Source organism: Mus musculus, chromosome 13 (genome assembly GCF_000001635.26).
Source record: "Mus musculus strain C57BL/6J chromosome 13, GRCm38.p6 C57BL/6J".
In the NCBI taxonomy this organism is placed as follows: Eukaryota; Metazoa; Chordata; class Mammalia; order Rodentia; family Muridae; genus Mus; species Mus musculus.
The window spans coordinates 55,056,185-55,082,290 of record NC_000079.6 but is presented as its reverse complement, the minus strand read 5'-3'; the positions used below and the strand labels follow the sequence as shown (position 1 = coordinate 55,082,290).

The following is a 26,106-nucleotide window of genomic DNA, read 5'->3' as shown; positions in this document are numbered from 1 at the left end:
TACCTGGAGGCCTCCCTGTTCCTTCCACCAAGATTAATAGAACATTCCATCCCTTGCCTTGAGCCTCAAGTGTTCCATGTATCAACAGGCCAGGAAATCTGCCAGCAGACCCTGACCTGCCTTGACTGCCTGACAGGCAGGCTATCACAGAAAGCATATGAAATGGCTTCCAACATTGGAGCACAATCCCTGCCATTGTATGAGCTTGTTATTATACCTTATACCATTTCTATTGTTGTGATAAACACCATGACCAAAAGCATCTTTGAGAAAAGAAAGGATTTATTTGGTTTGCACTTTCATATTACAGTCTGTCATTGAGGGAAGTTAGATCAGAAGCTCAAGCAGGAACTTGGAAGCCAGCACTGGAAGCAGACTGTGGAGGAGTGCTGCTTACTGTCTGTCTTCCCATGGCTTGCTCCTCTTGTTGCTTTACATGGGATGCCTGTCTAAGCTGGCACCATCTAGAGTGGGCCAGGGCCTCTCACGTCAATCATTAATCAAGATAATGCTTATAAGCTAATCCGATGGAGGGAATTAATTACTCAGTGAAGTTCTCTTTTCCAGACAACTCTTGGTTATGTTGACAACAAGCACAACCATATAAAATAAACTGAATTGTACTTCAAAATAAAATAAAGAACAGAAAAGAGAGCTAAGTTGTATATAAGGGAAAGAGTATGAAAAAGCATATACCAAGAAAATAGATAACTTGAACTTCATGGATAAATTCTTAAGAAGACACAAACCAAAACTGACTTAAGAAGTAGAAATTAAAATATAACCAATATAATAAAAAATTGAATTAACAAGCAGCTATGACAAAAAGTATCTATAAACAAAAAGACAGGTTTGATAGCTTCATGGGTCATCTTTGTCAAAGAGAGTGAAATATTAGTAGTTCTTCATAAGTGTCTACATATATTAGATTATGAGAGAATACTACCCAACTTATTTCTTAAGTGTGATACCAAGTCCATGGGAGATACCACAAGAAAAATACAGACTGCTATTTCTTAAGAATGTAGATGAAGGGGGCTGGAGAGATGGCTCAGTGGTTAAGAGCACCGACTGCTCTTCCAAAGGTCATGAGTTCAAATCCCAGCAACCACATGGTGGCTCACAACCATCCTTAATGTGATCTTAAGATGCACTCTTCTGGTACATCTGAAGACAGCTGCAGTGTACTTAGATATAGAAATAAATAAATCTTAAAAAAGAAAGATTGTAGATGAAGTTGAAGGCACAGGTGAGCGGGCCCCAAGAGTGTGAGAGCTGGCCCAGCCCCTCCTAAGCTGCAGCACTTGGGAGAGTGGGCCCTGTGCCTTGACTGGGCAGCACAGTGGAGCTGGCTCTGGAGGTGTGTATGTGAGCAACCCTGAGAGCAGGAGGGCAGGAGGACAGAGCAGGAGAGCAGAGCAGCAGAGTAGCAGAGCAGGAGAGCTGCCCCTGCCTCCTGCCTGTGGTGGGATTGGGTGGATTAGTGGGAACAGTGCTGGAGAGCTTGCCCTGGTGGTGTGGATAAGGGAGAACCTGGCAGGGTGACCAGCATAGCCATTATACAGACCCATATCCAGGGCTCTGAGTTGACCCACCCCGAAATCTATATCATATGTGGACAGTTGGGACTCATAAAAGGGCTAGCTCATCCAAAGCTGCAGGATCTCCATGACATAAGGCAACAGGATAACCGGGAGGAGTCCTGAGCAGATCCAATATTGATTGTGTTACAGAAGTCAGAGACCTCAAAACAGAACAATGACTCAGTGCAATGAACATTTGCAAGTGAAGATGTATGGACAGAGGGATATACTATGGAACACTATAACACACTACAGCTTCCATGATGAGATGGTTTCTATGCTTGTTTGTTTTTTAGTTTGGGAGAGAGGTTGCAAAGGCAGATATGAGGGATGGTAAGATGAGTGTGACTAGGGTGCATGATGTGAATGAAACAATGTAAAAATACCACCATTGCTTGAAATTGAACCCAAGGCTTCATGTAAGGAAGCACTGTACCAGCTAAGCTACGTCTTTTATCTCTCTTTCACACGAGCATTCTATACCCACACCTTTGGCTGTACAATCACTAACTTTAGCTTTCCTCATAGGTTTTGAAAAATGCATATCTTCATTTTCATTCATTTCAGAGTTTTTTCTCTCTTTTTTTTAATTTCCTTTTTGGTTTTGGCTTTTGAGGGTATTTCTGTTACAGAGCTCTGGCTATTCTGGACTTGCTTTATAGATCAGGCTGGCCTGGAACTCAAAAATACCTGCCTGCCTCTGCATCTGCCTCTCGAGTGCTGGTACATTAAAGGCATGAGCTATCAAGCCTAGCCAATCTCAGAATTTCTTAATAGTTCTCTAGTGTTCTTTGTTTATTTATGGAATCCTGAGTGTGTTCAGAGATCTAGTGTCCAAAGTCTTATTTCTGGAGGATATTAATTATTAGTATTTTTGTTACTACTTTTTCACATTTTCAGATTTTTAGATCTTCATACTAAAGGTTTTCCTTTTGTATCTGGTAGATTGTCTTGATTGCTTAGATTTAAAAGGAGGATATTTAAGAACTGATTTGAAACATAATATATCTATGGGGGTACCTGTGTATGTATGCGTCTTTCACTATCTGCCCTTATGTGCCTATGGGAGCAAATAGACCATCAACTTAACATGTTAAGATCATCTTTGGAGATAACTTTTTTTGCAGCATTTTAAATTTAAATTTATTTTTGATAATTTCACTCATGTATATGATGCAATCTGATCATACTCATTCCTACCTCTCTTATCCTTGACTCTCATCAATTCTGCTTACTCTATAAATTCCTCTCCTGCTTCCATGACTTTTGTTTTTTATTTTGTTTTGTGACTATATTAGTCGGGGTTCTCTAGAGGAACAGAACTGGTAGAATGAATATGTGTGTGTGTGTGAGTGTGTGTGTGTGTGTGTGTGTGTGTGTATGTATGTATGTGTGTGAGTGTGTGTGTGAGTGTGTGTGTACACATGTATAGGATTTATTAGAGTGGCTTATGGCTGTGCTTCAACTAGTCTTAACAGTGTCTCCAATGGAAAGTCCAAGAATCCAATCGCTGTTCAGTCTGTGAGGCTGGATGTCTCAGCTAATCTTTAGTACTCATCAGAATCCCAAAGAAGGCTCTAATACCTGCCTCAGCAGCAGGTTATAGCTTGGCCGTGAGAAAAGCAGGCCGAAGGCAAAAGCTCCTTTCTTCCATATCTTTTATGTAGGCTGCCATGAGAGGGCGTGGCCCAGATTTAGGCAGGGTCTTCTGACCCCAAATGATCTGGATTTAAGATGTGTCTTCCTACCGCAAATGATCCAATTAACTAAAAAATCACTCACAACTAGCTGTTTGGGTTTATAATTAATTCCAGATGTAGTCAGGTTGACAACCAAGAATAACCATCACAGAGATATATTGATTTTTAACTAGGGCTGTCCTTGTGAGGATAGGTGTAGAGCTCTCCACCGGAGCATAAGATGATTATACTGCTGAAGACATAACTCATCCAGCTTATATCATATTTCCTTATGTTGAAGGCATTGAATGAGAATATTTGGGAATGTTTGCTATGTTTTTGTTTTGTTTTGTTTTCTTTTCTTTTTTTTGAGACAGGGTTTCTCTGTATAGCCCTGGCTATCCTGGAACTCACTTTGTAGATCAGGCTGGCCTCGAACCCAGAAATCCGCCTGCCTCTGCCTCCCGAGTGCTGGGATTAAAGGCGTGCACCACCAGCACCTGGCGTTTGCTATGTTTTAATCAATACGGATGATGCAATGGATTCCGTTTCAATTTTAAGCCAGTAGTTTTTGTTTTCCAACTTTGCTACTAAGTTCTTTTAATACAATGCTAGGAATGTATGATAGATTCTTTGCTAACTGTTATAAAAAGTATTTTAGCTTATCTTGGAAATTTCATGACCTAGACTTGGAATCAGCCATTTCTCTGGTATACTACGGTTGCTGTTAGTTGAAAACAATAAATAAATAACAACTAAGGATTTGTTAAGTTGAATAAATTAGAAGATTTTGAGATCTGGAGATATATGTTGTTTAGCTTAGCATGCAAGAAGTCCTGGTTGAGTCTCTATCACCATATAAAGTAGGTGATGTGTGCTAGTGTAACTAGAGGCAGAAATTCAGGTTCATCCTCAAGGCCAGCCTGGACTACATCATAAATACACAAAGATTCTGAAGAGTAAAATTGTTCTGGTTAAATGTTCAGCATAAAGTAGTGTGGTATTTAGCACAAAGAGCTCTGTAATGGTTTTTGTTTATTTATGCAACAGTTACCGATTGACAGACTCTCTCATATGTGCTAGAGATGCAATAATGAACACTATAGGCTAGCACTATGCCTTTGTGGGGGCTTATGCTCTAGTCAACCCATGGTTCTTATAACTGCTTCTAATGTGTTTGTTTTGGTCTTTCCTGATAGGGCTTTTGTGTGTATCCTTGCCTGTCCTGGAACTCATTCTGTAGACCAGGCTGGCTTCAAACTCACAGAGATCTGCCTGCCTCTGCCTCCAGAGAGCAGGGTTTATAAAGATGTGTGCCTCCAATGCCTGGGATGCTACTAATGATCTTGACCACACCTTACCTTATGTGACTTCCTTATTAGAGTACAAATCATACTATATGGTTTACAGTATTATCAGTTGACAGTTTAATGATTCTGTTTTTTTGCCTTCATGCTAATTTGGTGTTTGTGGTATTTTCTCCTTCTTTACACTCTTACAGACATGTCAGAAGAAGAACAATTTGCTTTGGCTCTCAAGATGAGTGAGCAGGAAGCTAGGGAGGTGAATAACCAGGAGGAGAAAGAAGAGGAGCTCTTGCGGAAAGCCATTGCTGAAAGCCTGAATGTAAATATGCTGTTGGAAGTTTGTGGGGTTTATTAATAATGTTCTCAGTTATTTACTGGTTGATGTAGTTGTATGAGAAATGAGCTTTGGTAGTTTATAGGGTTTTCAGTTAATAAAAAATCTCACTACTTTTTTTTTTTAAGTCCATGTTGCTGATTAATCTGGGTGGAGTGCTTTTGTTGCTATATGAGTTTGATTCTGCTTCACAGATTTTTCAGTCAGTGGCTTAAAAGAATCATAGAGCTTCTGAAGGGTTGTAGAATACCCAAAATCCCCAAAGCTCTGGGGTCAGATGTTCACCCTCCCACCTCATTTGTGGGGACAGCAAAGAAAATGAGAGAAAGAATGGGCAGTTTAAAAATAATCAAATAGCTAGGTGGTGGTTACAATGCCTTTAATCCCAGGCAGAGCTCAGAAGGCAGAGGCAGTTACATCTTTGAGTTTGAGGCCAGCCTGGTCTAAGGGCAAGTTCCAGAGCAGCCAGGGCTACACAGAGAAGTTCTGTCTCAAAAACCAAAACCAAACCAAATCAACAACAAACAAAAACATTAAATTATGACGTGAAAAAACATTAAATTATGACGTGAATATATTTAATAGAAATTAAACAATATAAGGATACTTGCCAGTGGCAGATTCTGAGCAATCCTTGATTCTCTTTGCTTGTTAGCTTGTTTGTTTGAGCTTCCTAGAAGGAAGTTCAAGTAGTCCCTTACTTCAGCCTTCTGAAAAGCTTAGGACTAGAGGCATATATCACCATGTGAATATATATCTCTAACCATTCTATATACTATATACCCTCCATATTAGGAAGAGCATAGTAAATATATATAGGTATTCACTTTACATTGGGGAATACATTTGAATCGAGCAGTTATATCTGAAGAGGAGAAACTCCTAGGGACAGTGGTCTCTTATTTTTGTCCTTCCTGTGACTCTTCATATACAGCTATTTTAAAAATAAACCTGGTCTGGTATGGGATCACTTGTTTCAGAGTTGCTGGTCTTCTGCTGCTTCTGCTACCAGATCTCGACCTCTGGCTGCTGAACTATCTTCACATTCCCATCAAGAGAACACCAAAGACTCTGGGACCACTGAAGGCATGTCTTCCTGTTCTGACTCCTACTCATCAAGTATAACTATATCACTTCTGCTGAGAGTAGAGATAGAGATGCCCCAAATCCTTGTTATGATATTGAAGAAGTCCAAGCAGAAATAGTTGAAATTTTGTTAATATTCAACAAACATACTTTTATCTCCAAGGAAAGAACACTCTTTGTTTGGCTAAAGCCAAAGAACAGCTTTTCATAGCCACATTTTGTAATTCTTGATAAGTGATAGCTTACCAAGCTGTCTTCATTAAAAACAAATTTGTCCTTAGCCCTACTTTTTCTCAAATACCTACAGGCGTATGGCAGCTGGTACCTCCATCACTGTGTAAAGGCTCACATGTCAGTCAGGGAAACGAGGCTGAGCAAAGAAAGGAGCCCTGGGACCACAATGAAAACACTGAAGAGGAGCCGGTCTCTGGCAGCTCAGGAAGCTGGGACCAGTCAAGCCAGCCAGTGTTTGAGAATGAGAACGTTAAATGTTTTGACAGATGTACTGGCCACTTGGCTGAGCACACACAGTGTGGGAAGCCACAGGAAAGTACTGGGAGTGGTTATGCTTTTTCCAAAGCTGTCCAGGGTAGGGGGGACACGTCTAGGCAATGCCTTCCTATCCCAGCAGACACAAAAGGTCTCCAGGACACTGGGGGCACTGTGCACTACTACTGGGGTATTCCATTCTGCCCTGCTGGAGTAGATCCCAATCAATACACCAATGTCATTCTCTGCCAGTTAGAGGTTTATCAGAAGAGCCTGAAAATGGCTCAGAGACAGCTTGTTAAAAAAAGAGGGTTTGGGGAACCAGTGTTACCTAGACCTCCTTTTCTGATCCAGAATGAATGTGGCCAAGAAGATCAGACTAGTGACAAAAATGAAGGCATCTCAGAAGATATGGGAGATGAAGCCAAAGAGGAAAGGCAGGAATCTAGGGCATCTGTCTGGCACTCAGAAACCAAGGATTTTCAAAAAAGTCCAATTAAAAGCTTGAAACAGAAACTTTTGTTGGAGGAAGAACCAACAACCAGTCGTGGTCAGGTAAGGGTCAGTGGTGTTGTAATTAAGGATCATTTATTTACAGCTAAAATAAGAATTAACTATTTTTTGTGGTCTTTCCCTCTATCTGCTTATTAATATAATATATGATCACTATATAAAATAAGAAAAGTTAAAAAAAGAGAGAAAAGAAAAGGACCTTGGTATGGTGGTATACCTATAATCCTAGCACTCAGGAGGGTGAAGCAGTCTGGCCAGCCTAGGCTACATTGTGAGATCTTGTCTCAAAAACAAACAAACAAACAAACAAACAAACAAACAAACCCAATAGTTTTCTGCTATCCAACCACCAAAAGGCAATCATCATCATTTCTATACCTATAAAACACATTTTTATTTTTATTTTCAGTTTTAAGCAAAATGGAGACTCTTCTGCACAAACTTTGTTCATTTCTTTTACTTTATAATTTACCAGAAATCTTTCTCTACTTATCCGATATACATCAACACATTATTTCATCTTGTTAGTGTATACCATATTTTCATTTCCAAACTTTTTATTTTTAAAATGTTTTTCTACATTCGGTTTTAAAATATTCAAGGAAATGCAAATTAAATATATATATTTGTCTTTCAGCTACACCTTCTAGCCAGACATTTCCCCTCTCTGGATTCAATCCATGCTACTAATTTTTAGTGTATTCTTCCATGATATTTTATGTAATATAAAATATATATATTCTTTTCCCCATTTTTTTTGACAAGTGTCAATGTGAAAAGCACAGCTTTCATCTCAGAAGGCATAAGAATTAATTTATTCTGTAGCCAAATATGAATTGCTATAAGCTGGGAACACAGATTTAGGTTATCCCAAATTACATGTTCCAGCAAGGTATCAGTTTTATAGAAAATGCACAAAGAAAGTTATAGCTAAAAACACTTTTCAGGGGGCTGGAGAGAGGGCTCAGCGGCTAAGAGCACTTGCTGCTTTTCCAGAGGACCAGGGTGTGATTCCCATTTCACAGCTGTCTGTGACTCGCTGGATCCAGGTGATGGAATGCCTCTGTTTTCTGAGGATACCAGCACTCAATGTGCATATATCCTCACGTAGACACACACCTTTACACAATTAAAAATAATACAAATGTATTTAAAAAGAAATCATTTTTCAAATAACGTTGGTGGGAATATCAGGTAGATTGCAGTGAAAATGAGGGAATCTCTGTATAGGCCTCAGATACTGTCTGATGACGTTCTTAGCTTTTGGGTTGGTGGGAGCTAGGGGTCTGCTCATATATTCCATTACCTGATAGTCAAAAGAATGTTTATTCACACACACAGGTGATCAATAAATGGCTGCTTTGGGACTAAGAAAATTTGGTTCCAGACATGCAACCTTATAGTCTTTTCACAGTCATTGAGGTTCTAATCAGTTAAACAGCCTTGTAGAGTGCTCCGTGTAGATGTAGCTTTTTTTTTTTTTTTTTTTTTCTGGGAACTTCAGTTCCTATAGGTTCTCATGTAGCCCAGGCTTGCCTCAGACTTGTGTAGCAAGGATGACCTTGAACTTGTGATCCTCTTGCTGCCGTCTGCAGAGTATTGGAGTTACAGGCAAGTATTTTTATCGTGTGCTTTCTATAGTGCAGGGAATGGCATCCAAGACTTCCTGCATGCTAGGTAAGCACTGCTCACTGAGATATGTCTGTATATGATAGTTTACTGTATACATTCTTTTGTTCTTTTTTGTTTAGTAATTCTGAGATCATTCTATAACAATATTCAGTTTAATAGACACACACACACACACACCATGCTTTATTTGGAGATATGGGATATACTGGTATTGGATAAATCATAACATTCAGTAGCTGGCTGGTGAGCATGTAAGTTGTCTCATATTTTTCTATGCCAAGTAGTCCTGTATTAGTACCTTGAATAGTTGTAGAATAATTTCTTATAGGTACAAGGATTAGAGACTGTATACATTACAGTTTTGTTAACTATTACTGAATTGTCATCTATAGAAAATCAAACATTTGCATTCCCATCAGGTATATGAATGCTAGCGCCCCAAACCTGCACCAGCATGATATATTCAGACTGAATGACATTTCCTGATATAGAGATGAAAAAAATCTCTATATAGTTTTCCTTCCTTCCTTCCTTCCTTCCTTCCTTGCTTCCTTCCTTCCTCTCTCTTTCTTTCTTCCCTCCTTTGTGTGTGTGTGTGTGTGTGTGTGTGTGTGTGTCCTGTGTGCACAAATGCCATAGTATGCAAGGTCAGAAGACAACTTGCAGGGTCAGCTTCCTTCCTCCACCATGACAATCCTAGCGGAGATAATCTGTGATATAAGTTAAGACAGTTTCCCAGTTTATTCTTTCTCATCATGGTATATTTCTAATTTTGCTTCTGGTGACTTTTTCTAATGAACCCAGTCTCCTTTTGGGGACATTTAAATTTCTGTCTTAGTCTATTTCTAATATGGCTAGATAGTATTATGTATGGACATTGTATATCTTGTTTCTCTACCTTTCTTTAAATTATTTAGAAATAGGAATTGTTATTTCCCATTTTATAGATGTAAAAATTGATACTAAAAGGGGTTTGCAGCCCCATAAGATGAACAACAATATGAACTAATCAGTACCCCCAGAGCTCCCAGGGAACCAAAACACCAACCAAAGAGTACACATGGTCGGACTCATGGCTCCAGCTGCATATGTAGCAGAGGATGGCCTTGTCGGGCATCAATGGAAGGAGAGGCCTTTGGTCCTGTGAAGACGCTATGCCCCAGTATAGGGGAATGCCAGGGCCAGGAAGCAGGAGTAGGTGGGTTGGTGAGCAGGGGAAGAGGGGAGGGAATGGGAGAAGGGGACTTTCAGAGGGGAAACCAGAAAAGGGGATAACATTTGAAATGTAAATAAAGAAAATATATAATAAAAAAAAACCTGATACTAAATGGCTTGCTAAAGACACAAAATTACTAAGATACAAAAGTCAAAACTATAGGAATACTTTTAGGAGCTATCACTTCATAAATCTTTATTGTAAGGAAAACCAAACAAATACAGTAAAAAGAGAAACTAAAAAACTCAAGGTCTAGTATCAGAAATTGTAATAAAAACTTTAGTAATAAAACAGACTACTCAGCCGGGCAAAGGTGGCAGAGGCAGGCGGATTTCTGAGTTCGAGGCCAGCCTGGTCTACAAAGTGAGTTCCAGGACAGCCAGGGATACACAGAGAAACCCTGTCTCGGAAAAAAAAACCCAGAATACTCTAAAAATTATACTTAATAATGGGTTTGTAGTTATATGATGCTTTATAATATACAGAAGGAAGTTAGGGATGGTTGTGAGCTGCCGTATCGGTGGAGAGCTGAATCGGTCTTCTGCAAGAACAGCAAGTGTTCTTAATTTTGAGCCATCTCTTCAGCCCCATCTTTATGTAGTTGTAAGGATGAAAGTGTGTTTATATAAAATGTCTAGTGCAATGCTTTTGTTTTGTTTTGTTTTTTTGGTGTGTGTGTGTGTATACACATAATATGTATGCGTGTTAGAGATTGGAGGCCAGAGGTTGACATTGACTTTGTTATTTTGAATTTTACTTAAAAAAAGAGCAACACACTTTTAAAGACATTTATTTATGTATGTATTGGGGGGAGGAGAGGTTGTAACAACACATGAGTGAAGGTCAGAAGACAGCTGTGGGACTCAGTTCTGTCAGTTGCTTGACCTGGGGTTGGTACTTCTCTCGTTTCCTAAGTCAACGAAATTCTGTTATGTGGACGCTAGGTGTCAGTGTTTCCTGTTTTGTTTCAAAGAAAAAATTCATCACTTAATTTAAAGAGTTGGGTGTATTATTTGTTGTTGCTGTATTTTAATGCAAGGGTTTCTAGAAAGAGGTGTGTGTGTGTGTGTGTGTGTGTGTGTGTGTGTGTGTGTGTGTGTGTGTGTGTGTGTGTGTGTTTAGGTCAGAAGGTAACCTATGGGGAATTATTTCTCTCCTTTTGCTATGTAAGGCCCAGGGATGGAACTTGGATTGTCAGGCTTGGTAGCAAGTGTCTTTTCCCCTGAGCCATCTTGCTGGCCTGTTGCTGCTGTACAACTTTTCTTTTGATTATAGATTCAGTTTTCCTCCTTTTTACCTTCTCCTTTCTTTTCCCCTTCCTTTATTTGTCATCATTTATTAGAACCATAGAGGGATGCCAAACTTGTTTAGGGTATGGATAACATGTTTAACATGTTAAACCCTGAACACGTTACCAAGTCGTCGTCAGAGAAGCTTTTCCTGGAAGAAGCTTCATAGCTGGGGTACTTCCTTCACTTAAGATAGCATCACTGGCTTTCTTCATGGAACTCGTGATGTAGACGCAGACTAGCCTTGAACTCACAGAAATCTGCTTGCCTCTGCCTCCCAAGTGCTGGCATTAATGTACCATTATGCCTGGGTTATTATTTTGTTTTGAGGCAGGGCCCTTTATGTAGCTCTGGCTACCCAGGAGCTTGATATGTAGACAAGGCTAGCCTTGAGCTCCCAGGTATCTATCTGCCTCTGTTTCCCAAGTGCTAGGATAAAAGGCATGGGCTACTATGGCCAGCCTTTGTTTTATTCTTATTATTAGCTGTTAAGTGATAATTTGGATTTTTTTTTAAATTTTGTTTTTTCGTTTTTTTTTTAAAGATTTATTAATTTTATTTATGTGAGTACACTGTAGCTATCTTCAGACACACCAGAAGAGAGCATCAGATCTTATTACAAGTGGTTGTGAGTGACCATGTTCTTACTGGGAATTGAACTCAGGACCTCTGGAAGAGCAGTCAGCGCTCTTAACCACTGAACCATCTCTCCAGCTCTTAAATTTTGTTTTTATTTTTAGAGAAAGAAACTTGGGCTGAGGAGAACATTCAGTTGGAACTGATTGCCATGCAAATTCCATCCCTAGAACCTATGTCAAATAGGCTGGGTGTGGTGGTGGCTGGAGAGTTGGAGACAGGTGGATGGATACCTTGGGGCTAAGCATCCAGCTTAGTCAGTGAGGTCCATGAGGGAAGCTGTTTTAAAAAAAAGGTGCTTGTCACCACCAAGAAAGAGGACCTGAATTTGATCCTCAGAAACCACATGGTGGAAAGTGAGAACTGACCCTTGCAACTTGTCCTTTGGCTTCCACATGTACCCCAGTGACATGTGCATCCTTCCCCAAAGAAAGATAAATGTGAAACAAAACAAAATACAGCGACGCCCAAGGTAGCAATGGCTTAGTGTGGTGGTGTGTGTCTTTAATCCCAGAGGAGGAGCACTGTGAACTGGGCGCCAGCCTGGTCTTCACAGAGCGAGACTCTGTTATAAACAAACAAAAACCAGAGGCGGCTAGAGCTTCTGAGGAAGGGCATCCAGGGTTGACCTCTGGCTTCCATGTAAACATGCACAAAATAAGTAACAAAGGGAAACAGACGTTCTCCTGTGTAGTCAGATGTTTCCTGTGTCTTTCCAGTCTTCCCAAGGTCTGTTTGTTGAAGAAACCTCTGAAGAAGGTCTGAAGAGTTCTGAAGGAGACAACTCTGTGCCCACCACGCAAAGGTGAGGCTGTATGCTGCTGTGGGTCTCAGGTCTCTTTCTACAGTATGAGGTTAAGGAAGAGGAACCTCTTGAAAGATTATATAAATGGAAAACTGGCCAGGGAACTCTTCTCTCCTTTATGTGCTGAGATTGGAAATCATTTTTAGCTGTAAGTTTGCAAACGTGTATCTCTTAGAAGCCTGGGAGAGGTTTTCTTACCCACTCTAGTCATCTTAGCATAAATCTCACAGTTTATTACTTGCTGTTCCCTAATCCATCTCAGCTTCCTAGACTGCTTCTTTATGGCTCGCCCTCTTTTCTTTCTTTTTTGTTTTTTCTAGTTATATTTCTTTTTTCACTCAGATTAGCATACAGAACAATAAGTTTCACGTCATCTTCATATATTTGTTCCGTTGCGCTCATTCACTTGCCTCCCTCATGGCTCACTGTCCTCTCAGTGTCCCCTCTCCTGACCAGATATTTCCACTTTTGTTTGTTTTCTGAGACAGGGTTTCTCTGTGTAGCCCTGGCTATCCTGGAACTCACTCTGTAGACCAGGCTGGCCTTGAACTCAGAAATTAGCCTGCCTCTGCCTCCCAAGTGTTGGGGATTAAAGGTGTGCACCACCACGCCCGGCTCCACTTTCTTCTAGTTAGTTCATAATTCTCTCTCTTTCTTTTTCTCTTCCTCTTTTTGGTTTTTGGAGACAGGATTTTTCTGTGTAGGCCTGGCAATCCTAGAACTTGGTCTATGGACCAGCCTGACCTTGAACTCACAGAGATCTACCTGTCTGCCTGTGTTCTTCCGTCTCATAAGGTCTCTTCCTTCTCTCATAATCCCCTTACTTGGTTCATGATCTACAAATATACATTAACATGTATTTATTACAGTGTATATAAATCTAGGTTTTACATAGGAGAACATGGTATGTGGTCTTTATTTTTCTGAATCTGGCTTAATTTGTTTGTGATCTTGCATCCATTTTTTTCCTGCAAATGTTATGATTTCATTTTTTTATAGCTGTATAGAATTTCATTGTATATATGAACCTTGTTTATCCATTCACTGATGGAAACCTAGGCTGATTGCATTTCTTGGTTATTGTGAATAGTGTGACTTTAAACACGGATATGCAAGTATATCTGTGGTATGCGAACTTACAGTTCTTCAGATGCATACCCAGGTGTGGTATGGTATAATGTAGTTGGATTGTATGGCAATTCTCTTCTCTGTCTCTATCCTTCTCTCTGTCTCTTTTCTCTCCCTCCCTTATTTCTTCCCACCCTTTTCATCTGTCTGTCTGTCTGTCATGGAACCTCTATACCAATAGTGGCTATAACATTTAACCCTCCCCGCGTCCGTACCAGCATTTGTTATTTGCTTTCTTGGTAGCCATTCTGTTCTGGCTGGAGCGAGATAGAACTGAAAGGTGTCTTCCTTTCCTTTCCTTTCCTTTCCTTTCCTTTCCTTTCCTTTCCTTTCCTTTCCTTTCCTTTCCCTTTCCTTTCCTTTCCCTTTCCTTTCCTTTCCCTTTCCTTTCCCTTTCCCTTCCCTTTCCCTTCCCTTTCCCTTCCCTTTCCCTTCCCTTTCCCTTCCCTTTCCCTTCCCTTTCCCTTCCCTTTCCCTTCCCTTTCCCTTCCCTTTCCCTTCCCTTTCCCTTCCCTTTCCCTTCCCTTTCCCTTCCCTTTCCCTTCCCTTTCCCTTCCCTTTCCCTTCCCTTTCCCTTCCCTTTCCCTTTCCCTTCCCTTTCCCTTCCCTTTCCCTTCCCTTTCCCTTCCCTTTCCCTTCCCCTTCCCCCTTCCCCCTTCCCCCTTGCCTTGCCTTGCCTTCTCTTTTTCTTTTTTCTTTTTTCTTTGAGACAGGGTCTCTCTACATACCTCTGGCTGTCTTGGTACTCTGTATAGACCAGGCTAGCCTTAAACTCACAGAAATCCACCTTCCTCTGCCTCCCAAGAGCTGGGATGAAAGGCATACACCACCATACTCAGTAAATTGTTCCCTTTTAATATGTAGTGACATTTTATGTCTTCTGACTAGTTTCGGTTTGAAATCTACTTTATCATACATCAGAATGGCTCTACCAGCCTTGTGTGGTTTCTGACTGATGGAGTTTTCCATCTCTTGACTTTTCCTGGAAACTACAACAGAACTTTGAAATAAGTCAGACAGTCTGTGTTTCTTTATTGGTGAATCAAAACCCATCTTATATTTAAAGTTATTATAGTGAGATATTTATTAATTCCTATGATTTTGTGGTTTGTGGTTGGTTGGGTGGCTGTTTGTTCTTGCTTCCTTATTAGTATCTTCAGTTCACTGGTTTACAATGTTGGGTATGATGGGTTTTTCCTTGAACTTCTGCATTTTAGTCATTTCTCTCCTAAAATTAATTCTTTCCTGTGCTCTTGTAGTTGAGACTGCTTTTCTTCTTCCTTTGTGCATATTATTCATTTAATATCTTCTGTGTGCCCACGTGATGGTCACGCACTGCCTCAGTTTGTACTTTTCTTGAAATGCTATTATTTTTCTTCAATTTTATTTATTTATATTCAGTTTTAGAAGATACCTTTTCTGGATATAACATCCTGAGTGTCAGCTATTTCAGTCCTTAAACTACATCTTTCCATGTCCCTTGGCTTGAACAGCTCTAATGAGAGACTGATATTGTTCTGATGCTTTTGCTTTTGTAAGTGAGTTGCTGTTTTTCCTTTACTGTTTTGAATATTGTTTCTTTGCTTTGTATTTTTTTCATGTGTGTATATATTCATGCTTTGCATGTGTGTGGGGTGTGCATGTGGAAGCCCAGGACGATGTATAGTTTCTTTCTAGATTACTCTTAGGAGCCAGCCTGGTCTTAGGAGAGTAATCTAGAAAGATGCTCACTGAGGCAGAATGTCTCAGTTCAACCCAGAGCTTGCCAGTGTGGCGGTTTGTCTTGCTAGCCAGCTAGCTCTGAGGGTCTCCTGTTTCTACCTTATGAGACTGGAATTATGGTCACTCCCACACCCGGGAGCATTTAAGTGGGTTTCTGTAGATCTGAACTCTGGTTCTTAGACTTGTGTGCCAAGCTCTTTAATGTGTGAGCTGTTTCCTCAGTCCTGCATTGTATGTTTGATTTCATGACTACAACATGTTATACAGAGCTTTTTCTCTGAACATGTCTATGTTACAGATGCCTCTTGCTTCAAACAGAATACCTATTTCTTTGAAAAGGTTTGAGAAATTTTCTGCTGTAGTTTCATTGAATAGTTTATACTTTTAGTGTTCATAGTATCTGTGTCTTTTGTCCTATGGATTGTTTTTTGAGACAGGGTCTTACTTCACCATGTATCTCTGGCCCTCCTGAAACTCACTGTAGAGCAGGCTGGCTTCATATTCACAGAGATCCACTTGCCTCTGTCTCCTTAGTGCTGAGACTAAAGGTTTAGCCCACCTTGTCTGGTTATTCCAGAAGTCTTAGATGCTGTGGAAATGCTCATTTATTTTTGTTCCTCACTAGTAATTGAATGTCGTATTTGACTCACTTGTCCTCCATCCTGGATACTCTTTCTTCTGCTTAGTCAAGTCTATTGGCGGTGCTCTCCACTTGACTTAAAACAGTAGTTATTTTGTTGTATGTGTGTCTGCCTGCGATGCTCTGAAACTGTGATGGTCTCCAGCTGTGTGGATGCTGAGACCTCAACCCAGTGCTCTGAAGGAGCAGTAAGTGCCCCTAACTCCTCAGCCATCTCCCCAGCACTTCTACTTGGATTTTTGTCCATTGAACTTTTCAATTCCTTCCTTCCTTCTTCCCTCTCTTCTTCCCTTCTTCCTTCCCTCACTTTTCTTCCTTTCCCTTTCTCCCTTCTTTTTTTTTTTTGGTTTTTTTTTGGAGACAGGGTTTCTCTGTGTAGCCCTGGCTGTCCTGGAACTCACTTTGTAGACCAGGCTGACCTCGAACTCAGAAATCCGCCTGCCTCTGCCTCCCGAGTGCTGGGATTAAAGGTGTGCACCACCACGCCTGGCTTCTCCCTTGCTTCTTATTTTTTCCTTTGCTCCCTCTCTTCCTTTCAAAAAAAAAAAATCAATTTCCTTTCTGAAATTTTCTTCTATGTTTGTATGCCATGTTAGATCATAAGTCATTTTTACCAGACAATATTTGAAAGCTTCATGCACATTTTACTTATCTTGGTGTTCTTAAGTTCCATAGTTGAGGATTATGGTCTTTGAGAGGATTGTGCTGTCCTGGCTGTGTGTTTCTTGCATTTCATTGTCGGGACTTATGTGTGTGTTGGCCCGGCAAGCTCTTCGGGGTTATGGAGATGGATCTTCTTACTTAGCAGCCCAGTCTTGAAAGTGTGCACTCGGGAGGAGACACTGCTATAGCAGCAAGAATATCAAACTGTATTAGATAGAAATGCACAAAATCAATTACAGCTCGTTAATATATAGTCACCAATAACCATATAACTGAAAGTACCATTCTGCTGTAGAATGTGGTATGAAGTTAAGCACTCTTTAAAGAAGGTGTGGAAATAGCAAATGAGTGAGAGAAAAGGAGACTGGAGAAGGGGAGGAAAGTGGGGGGCAAAGTCAAATAGATGAAAAGAAGAAGAAACGAAGTAAGAAGGGGCTAGAGAGATAGCTCAGCAGTTAAGAGTCCTGACTGCTCTTCCAGAGGTCCTGAGTTCATTCCCAGCAACCACATGGTGGCTCACAACCATCTGTAATGGGCATTTGATGCCCTCTTCTGGTGTGTCTGAAGACAGTGGCACTGTACTCATATACATAAAATGAATAAATTATAAAAAGGAATAGAAATAGAAAAAAATTGGGGGGAAGGGGAGAGACAAGAGCTGGAAAGTAAGAAAGCATCACTAAACAGAAAAGTTCAAGAGCAAAATTTAATAAATGTAGGATGGGGAATAAAAGCATAAAAATATAAGAGCATTAAAAAGTCAGTAAGATAAACTCAAGACATAAAGAGGGGGAAAGAAGGAATCATTGGGGGAAAGAGTGAAAACAAAGCTGAGCCCTGCTGGTGCAGATCTTTAATCCCAGCTCTTCCCAGGAGGCCGGCCTGCTCTAATAGAATGAGTTCACCGTAGTTAGAGCTGCACAATGAGCGCTTGTCTTTTTTTTTTTTTTTCTTTTTGATTTTTCAAGACAGGGTTTCTCTGTGTAGCCCTGGCTGTCCTGGAACTCACTCTGTAAACCAGGCTGGCCTCGAACTCAGAAATTCTCTGCCTCCCAAGTGCTGGGATCAAAGGCGTGCGCCACCACACCCAGCTTTTTTTTTTTTTTTTTAACTAAGTCTTTTTTTCTTAATCTTTTAAAGACCATTTTATTTTATCTATAGGTGTACACTGTTGCTGTCTTCAGATACCCCAGAAATGGGAATTGGATCCTATTACAGATGGTTGTGAGCCACCATGTGGTTGCTGGGATTTGAACTCAGGACCTCGGGAAGAGCAGTCAGTGTTCTTAACCGCTAAGCCTGTCTTAAGAAAAGAAACTAGGGAAAAGGTTTTCCCTAAACGGAAAAAAAAAAAAAAAAGGTAAACAAAATTAGATAAATGTTTGAAGAGAAATAACAAGTAAAAACATTTAAAAATATCTACAATATCTTCTACCCATTCCACCCCCCACACCTCCAAAAAAAAATACTTTATTAGGGTGACAGAATCAGAAGGATTTTGGTGAGTTTGAGTCCAGCCTGGTCTACATAGTGAGTTTTAGGACATCTAGGCCTACATAGAGAGATCCTATCTCAAAAAGCAAAATAAAACAAGAAAAATCCTGGATAATAGGGCTAAAGGTGCTTGTTCCCCAAGCTTGATGACCTGATCTGCTCCCCAGACGATGTGGTGGAAAGAGAGTTCTAACTTGAAAAAAATTGTCCTCTGATCTCTATGCCTTTGCATGTACACATGCACACAAGTAATACAAATGAGAAACGTAAAGTCCCTTTAAACATGTAGGGGAGAAAAGTCACACCTAAGCACAGAACAACATAACTACAGAGAGAGGGAAAGGTGAGCTGTTGCCGAAGCTTCTTTCTGGGTCCTTGAATAATGCCTGTGGAGTCAGGAGGAGGGTTGGTTGGACTGTGAACTGTTGGTGTGGCTTTCCTTTGGTTCATGTTGTTACAGAGTCTGTATTGCTATCTTCCAGAGCGCTCTTCACAACCATTTTCTTTCTTTGCATGTCAGGGTTTGTTAGATACACTTAGCTTTGCATTCTGTGGGCTGGACAGAGTTTCACATCCTCTTTAGCCTGCCTATATTGTATCTTCTTGAGTGGCTGTTTATCTAAGGAGTGCCTCCCGAGTGGGTTGGAAGTGTGGAAATCATATCAGCACTGAGATTGGTACAGGCAAAAGGCCTGCCTTGGTATTTTCAAGGCCCCCTGTATATTAATCACCCTACTGGAGAGATGCCTTTTTGTCTCTCATTACACCCCAGGTACTTGAGAGTTCTTGGGCTTAACAGTAATGAATTTAGGTAGGTGATTGTAAAGTTTGATCTGCTTACTGGCCTAAGGCTCAGAGCTATTAAACTCCAGCATAGCTCTTGTTGATGAGATCTGTTCCCGACCACTGAGCATGGATGGGTTGTCTTTCCTTAAACATGATCCAATCTAAGCCAGTCTCATGTTGCCTGTACCCTTTGGCTAGAGTCCAGCCCTGCTGCTGTCCACAACTGCTTTTAAGAGGCTTCCCTGACTAAAGATTAGTGGCAGATCATATTGAGGCATCCTATCTTGTAGATGTTCCATACCTCAGACCCCAGTGTAGTTCTGTCTTTTGTTTTTTAAATTTTTATTTATTTTTATGTGTATGGGTATTGTAGCTGCATGTAAATTTGTGTCTGGTACCCTTGGATGTCAGAAGAACACATCAGATTCCCAGACATTTGCAGCTGCCATGTGGGTGCTGAGGATTGAACCGGGTTCTTAGGAGGAACATCAGTGCTCTTAACCATTGAGCCACCTCTCCAGACTCAGTTTTTAACAATAGAATCCCCCTGACCTCCAAAATGGTGCCTGGCCATTGCATTCTAAGCCATATGGTATAACACAAATGAGATTTGTCTCTACTATAGATCTGTCTACTGGAGTAATCACTGCCTCATGGAAATCTCAAACTGGATTTGAGGCTTGTAAGGACTGGGACTTATCCTAGGGGTAGACCTGCCTTGCTTTTATCTGGCTTGCATTTTGAAGTGGCTGCTGAGTTTCTTCTGTGTGCTGAGGACCTGTGTAGCTAATGTGCTCAGCTTGATGTGTGTGTGGTGCCTTTGTTCTTGCTCTACTCCAGTATGCTTTCACTTCCTGTTAGATTTTCAAAGCTTTTCCCTCTATCTTTTTTGGCAGTCTGATTTTCCTTATTCTGATGGTCTCCTTTACTGGCTCCCACGAGGCAGCCATATTACCGTCTGCTTATGCACTTACTGTGTAATTACTATGTGCATTTCCAAATCTTCTTTCTTTTTTTTTAATGATTTCTTTATTTTTATTTTATATGCATTGGTATTTATATGCATCAGATCCCCACAAGCTGGTATTACAGATAGTTGTGAGCTGCACTACAGATAGAGTGATTACTGGAAATTGAACTCAGGTCCTTTTGAAGAGCAACCAATGCTCGTAACTGCTGAGCTATCTCTCCAGCCTTGTAAATCTTACTTCTTAAGCTTGTGTATTATTCAGGCCACAGAAATTCTGTACCACCTTTACTCAATACTCTTACCATTGTGTCTGGTTAGTCTTATCCGATACTATATTTGCATATTTCTTTCATTTTTTAAAAAAAGATTTATTATATGTAAGTACACTGTAGCTGTCTTCAGACACCCCAGAAGAGAGCATCAGATCTCATTACAGATGGTTGTGAGCCACCATGTGGTTGCTGGGATTTGAACTCAGGACCTTCAGAAGAGCAGTCAGTGCTCCTAACTGCTGAGCCATCTCTCCAGCCTACTTTTTTCATTCTTGATTAGTTGGAGTTTATCTTCCAAATCATTCTTCTTTAATAATAGAGAATGGCTAATTGGTTATTAGCTGGGTCAGGTTTCTAGCCACTTTTCCCTTTTGTCTGACAGTTGAGTTTGGAGGATTTCTCAGGAGCTGATCTTTGTATCGAGTGTCTGTCATCTCTCATATGGAGTTTAAGGCCCAGTTACCATTGCTGGAATTTAGGTAGTGGTCTTTATTAAACTTTCGGTGGATAGTATTAGGTGTCTGTCCCTATGCTGAAGAGTATGATGATAGTTTGATTCTTTTGCTGTTAAGATACTTTTGGAAATGTTCTAAACTGGAGTTGGCCTTGTGCTCTCTGTAGGCCTCTCTGTTTTATTTTGGTGAGCCTGTGCAGAGCAGATGTAGGTTTTAATAAATGATTACACACTTTGTCACCAAGAGAGAGTTGAAATCACATACAATGTGGTTTGACTTCAAATTGATTAGCCCATTTTATAAATGTCAGCAAATTGTCTTGTGATAGACTTTTTGAATAGAGTCCTAATGTTACATGCAGTGTAAACTGTGTCTAGCTTAGGTTTATAACAAATGTTCTGAAATGTTTTATTTAGAAGGAGAAATCACTTGTGGTTTCCTGTCATGGTTTAGTTATTTATCATGAGTCTCAGTGGTGGCTAGTCTCTCTTTTCTGTGGCTCTTGGTTGATGTGAGGATTTGTGTTTTTAAGTGTCTTCTTGCATACTTGATCAAACTAATCGTAAAACTCTGTGAAGCATGAGGGGGCTATTTCAGATTCTCAGATCTCTCAGCCATGTGTTCTGGTGTCAGGCAGAGATCACACTCCATGAACAAACAGGCAGGAAAAACCAGAAGGTTGGATAAGGAAGTCATTCATAATTAAGGTTTTCCCAGAAGAGATACTCAACTTGTGTGGGCAGATTTTTGCTGTAGGATAGTTTGGGATTTTATTTTATTTTTGTTGCTTGGAAAGCTGTATCTCAGGATAAAGAGAAACTTTAACTGTAACCTGAGGAGAAAGTACTGTGCTGTCAGGAGACTCTCCATGCTTTCTGCGTTTATGTGTCTCCTCCCTTCACAATGCTGTAACTGGTAGCCAGACTGCAAAACACCTTCGACAGTTTTATACTGTAGTATAATTTTGGTCTTCTCTGATAGTTACTGGTACTCCTTACCCTTTAACCTTCTGTTGTGAAGACAACAAAAGGGAGCTTTGTTTCATTTATGGATCTCACTGGACCCAAAGTTGAAAGCATGCTTATTTTCCCTCTACCTGGCTCCGTGCGCTATGGGTGCTTTGCTTTCTGCCTGTGACACTGTACAGAACATATCTGTTTACTTGCAGATATTTAAAGAACCATTGCTTGTGGCCTGTGCTCTGCTTTATTCTATGAGGAGTTTACTTGTCATTTGATTCTGTTTTCAGCATTGCAGCTTTGACCAGTAAGAGAAGTTTAGTTCTTATGCCGGAAAGTTCTGCAGAAGAAACCACTGTTTGCCCTGGTGAGTGCCCCATGGCTTGACTGAATTCTGATATTACTCATCTACCTTTTTATTCCTGTTAAGTTTCTGACTATTGAAACTATTCTGAGACGAGTTATTTATGATTTATGTGTGTATGTGTTTATCATTACATTCACGCTCATACACTTGTTTCTAGTGGACACAGGTTCTGATTATCAACCTTATTTTCTGCTTAGGAGTGATTTGGTTTTGAAATTAATATGACTCTTTGCTTGCTTGTCTACTATGTGATCTGAAGAAGCAACAAAAAGTCAAGAATAATCTTTGCTTAACAGTGAATTCAGACCCAAGGGGACTTGTGAAATGTTTATGTATTTTCAAAACGTTGGGCTGTTCTCAGGTCACCTTCATTATTAAGCATTGCCCTTTACTAGTCAGTTTTGATATGAGTTATTATGAGTTTGGGAACTGAATTTTTGTGCAGTTCTGTGATTGGGATAGTTTTGTTTTGTTTTGTTTTGTTTTGTTTTGTTTTGTTTTGTGACAGGGTTTCTCTGTGTAGTCCTGGCTGTCCTGGAACTCACTCTGTAGACCAGGCTGGCCTCGAACTCAGAAATCCGCCTGCCTCTGCCTCCCAAGCGGTGGGATTAAAGGCGTGCACCACCACGCCCGGCGATAGTTTTAATCATGGACAAGACCTGGTTAAGTGCTTTAGTTTGTAATTATAAAGATGGAAGTGTATACCTTGATTAGGCATAAGGCATACTAATTGAGAATTTCATTTGGATGGACTTCTGTCTATAGAACAATGTAAAATGAACTAAGAGAGCCACTGTATAAGGGAACCCTTTGATGAGTCATTGTATAATTTGAAGAATTATTTTGCTAAATGAACCACTTTTATTCTCTTAGATATTTGTTTCAGTTTATCTTTCTTTTGTTTTTAAAAGAAGATCCCATTGTATTTATCAGGAATGTCATTCATGTGAGGTTAAAGGAAATACTTACTGGACTTAAACTCACTGGAAGATAAGTACTGTACAAATGCTACCTCAAGTCATATTTGGGTTTCATTTAGAACATATATAGCCTGTCAGAGTATTCATAGTTTTCCTATTTTAATTTTTTTCCACAAAAGCTAAAATTTAGTTAACATGTACTCTAGGAAGAATCCTATAAATACTTTAAAACACTTGGCAGCCTGTCAAAAAAGGTTTTTATTGTTTTAAGAATATAAATAATGTTGGTTTTTAATCAAAGTGGTTTCTTAATACATTTGAGATGTATTTGGATTACTGCCTGATGATACCTACTAAAAGACTCCATTACCAAAGCACTCTGATTTTGGCAAGGGCACTTAAGAATGTGGTGCTGTCTTTGTAAAAAGAAAACATTGTCCCTTTCTTTGTGTAGAACTGATGAGTTTTGCCATCCTGCTGGGAAGTCAATCTACCTGCTTGAGATGGTGGCATATGATGTCGTTGTGGCATCTTTCAGGAAAAACCCGCAAAGACAATGATCATGAAAGTCTTAGTGAATAGATTTTAATTTTTACATGCACTGTGTAAGGGGTGTGGGATAAGAGATAAAACTAAAAAGGGGGCCATGGAAGGGCAAAAGGACTTTCTAAGGAAAAATAAGGTAATAGAATACCCATGACCTGAAAGGCAAAGAGGACTACCCGGGGAAGGAAGGGTGTGAGGAGGGGAGGAGGGGGATGGGAAGGGAGTGAGGGAGGAGAGTCATAAAAATAGGTATGTATGAAATATGACCATGAAAGCCATTGTTTTATATGCTAATTAAAAAGTAAAAGAAAGTCCTAGGGTCTGGAGACACCGCTTGTAGTACTTATCTCTACTCTTGCAGAGAACCCAGGTTTGAATCCCAGCATTCACATGGAAGGGGTTTAGGTCAGCTGAGCATTGAATTTAGTCTGTAAGCTAATGATAGGAAGTCATGATCATAAACATTACCTAACCTTAGTTAGGAAGGGCTCACTTTCCCCTCTCTCATTAGCTAGCACTGTTTGTTCATATACAGGGTGTTCTGCTTGCAGTTCCCATGGAGGCCAGAGGAGGGCACTGGATCCCCTGGAACTGTTGTTCACAAATAGTTGTGACATGGATGCTGGGAATTAAATCCAGGTTCTCAAGAAGCGCAACCAGTGCTCCTAATTACTAAGCCATCTCTACATCCTCAGCATTTATTTTGACTCACAGTTTCTGGGGCTTTAGTCAGTAGTCGCTTCTTTTCCTGCACTGCAGCAGGACATAATCCTGGTGGACACGTGTGGCAGAGATGCTCCTTTCCCTCATGCTGTACAGAGCAGTGAAGATAAATAACAGAGAGATTTGAACACGATACTTCCCTAAGGACATAAGATTAGTGGCCAATGGTTTTCAGTCAGGCTTCTCATCTTCCCTCTATCACCCGATAAAGCCGTCATTGTGAATCTCCAATAGATTACCCCATTCATTGGAGCAGAGCCTTCATGGTCATATTATCTGTGGAAATGCTGTCACAGACACACTCACCTGTGCCTTTGAATCTCTAGGATTTTTAATTCAGTCAAATTGACAATCAAGGTTAACTGTCACAGCATGCTACCAGTATTGTTTCTGAGGCACCAGGGCTCTTAAGTGCTTTCATAGTTAGACCTTCATCTGAAACCGTGAGAGCCCTCTCTAGTGTTCTGATATAAAGGTGCTCATCTCATCTTTTTATTTCTTCATTCTTAATGACCAAAGGCCTCCCACTTCCTGTTACCATCACTGGTAGTATGATGCCATCCTTCATTCAGATGGGATGTAGGCACTGAGTTTATAACATTTCTTTACCAGATTTGTTGTCATTTAAAATTTAATTATTATTCGCTTGTTATATTGATGAGTGCCTAGAACTTCTAGTTAGCAAACTTAAAAAAACTTTTTTTATTAAATCACCAACTTTTTTTCTTTAAGATTAGTAAATATTTTAGGCTCTTTAGGCTAGATATTTTGTAAAAACTACTCATCTCTGTTTTACTACAAAAGTAGCCATGGACAGTATATAGATGAATGAGTATAGCTTTGTTCCAATAAGGCCTTATTTACAGAACCAGGCAGCTAGCCAGATTGGGCGCAGAAGGTATCAATAGTTTGCTGCTCCTGATCTACACTGTATGTTTGAGTTAGTAGTAGGTACTACAATGCCTGGGACTTGTTATTCCATTAATATTTGTTGAACTAATAGACAGTACTTATTAAAGAATGGCATGTGTTTTTTAAAATTTTTGTTTATTGTTTTTCTTTTTTAGATTTATTTTATATATGTGAGTACACTGTTGCTGTCTTCATACACACTAGAAGAGGGCATCAGATCCCATTACCGATGGTTGTGGGCCACCATGTGGTTGCTGGGAATTGAATTCAGGACCTCTGGAAGAGCAGTCAGTGCTCTTAACCTCTGAGTCATCTCTCCAGCCCCATAGCATATCTTTGTAATGAATGCTTATTCTTAATTTTTTGCCCTACTTTATGTTTTTCCTATTTATCCCTTTAACTTTAGAGCTAATATAGGCAATTTTTTGGTTTCTGTCAAAATCAGTAGATTTTGAAACTAGGACTACCATGAAATAAACCAAGTAGATGAACTGGTAGATAGATAAACTGTGATATATTCACTCAATAGAGTAGTACCAGAAAAAAGGGATGGACCATTGATACATCTGACAGCATGGCTGCCTCTTAGTGACATGGTACTAAGTAGTAGATGGCACTAAAGACTATATACTGTGAGTTTTACATTTTTAAAAGACAAGTTGTACTGCCTTGTCCCAGGTTTGAACTTGAATTCTGTTTCAGCCTCCTGAATAGCTAGAATTACACTATGTGCTTCTATATCTGGCTGTTTCCATTTAGATGATATTCTAGGAAAGACAAAATGGCAAGAGCATACAGTAGGTTTGTATAATTGACTTCAAAGGGCACAGGAGGATTTTAATGGGATGTTGGAAACATATTTTCTGTATTGGATGGTAGTTCCATAGTATAAATTAGTCAAAAGCCATCAAATTACAAGCTAAAAAAAATGGTGAATTCTGTTATAAGTAAATTATGTCACAGTAAAGCTTCAAGAGGAA

The 26,106-nt window shown here is 40.0% G+C and overlaps 1 protein-coding gene across 8 annotated transcripts in view; it reads left to right on the top strand.

Moving 5' to 3' along the window:
• The window catches only part of Uimc1 (ubiquitin interaction motif containing 1), a 72,484-nt gene that overhangs the window by 18,073 nt on the left and 28,305 nt on the right, over positions 1–26,106 (top strand). For 3 of the 8 annotated variants that reach the window (NM_011307.3, NM_001359757.1, XM_011244499.2), the window contains exons 4-8: positions 4,764–4,888; positions 5,884–5,989; positions 6,297–7,033; positions 12,484–12,569; positions 21,949–22,025. In NM_011307.3, the coding sequence (NP_035437.1) occupies positions 4,764–4,888; positions 5,884–5,989; positions 6,297–7,033; positions 12,484–12,569; positions 21,949–22,025 (1,131 nt within the window). The remainder of the gene's footprint in view (positions 1–4,763; positions 4,889–5,883; positions 5,990–6,296; positions 7,034–12,483; positions 12,570–21,948; positions 22,026–26,106) is intronic. The other 5 variants (NM_001293660.1, XM_030247207.1, XM_006517167.3 and 2 more) reach the window with 4 other exon arrangements.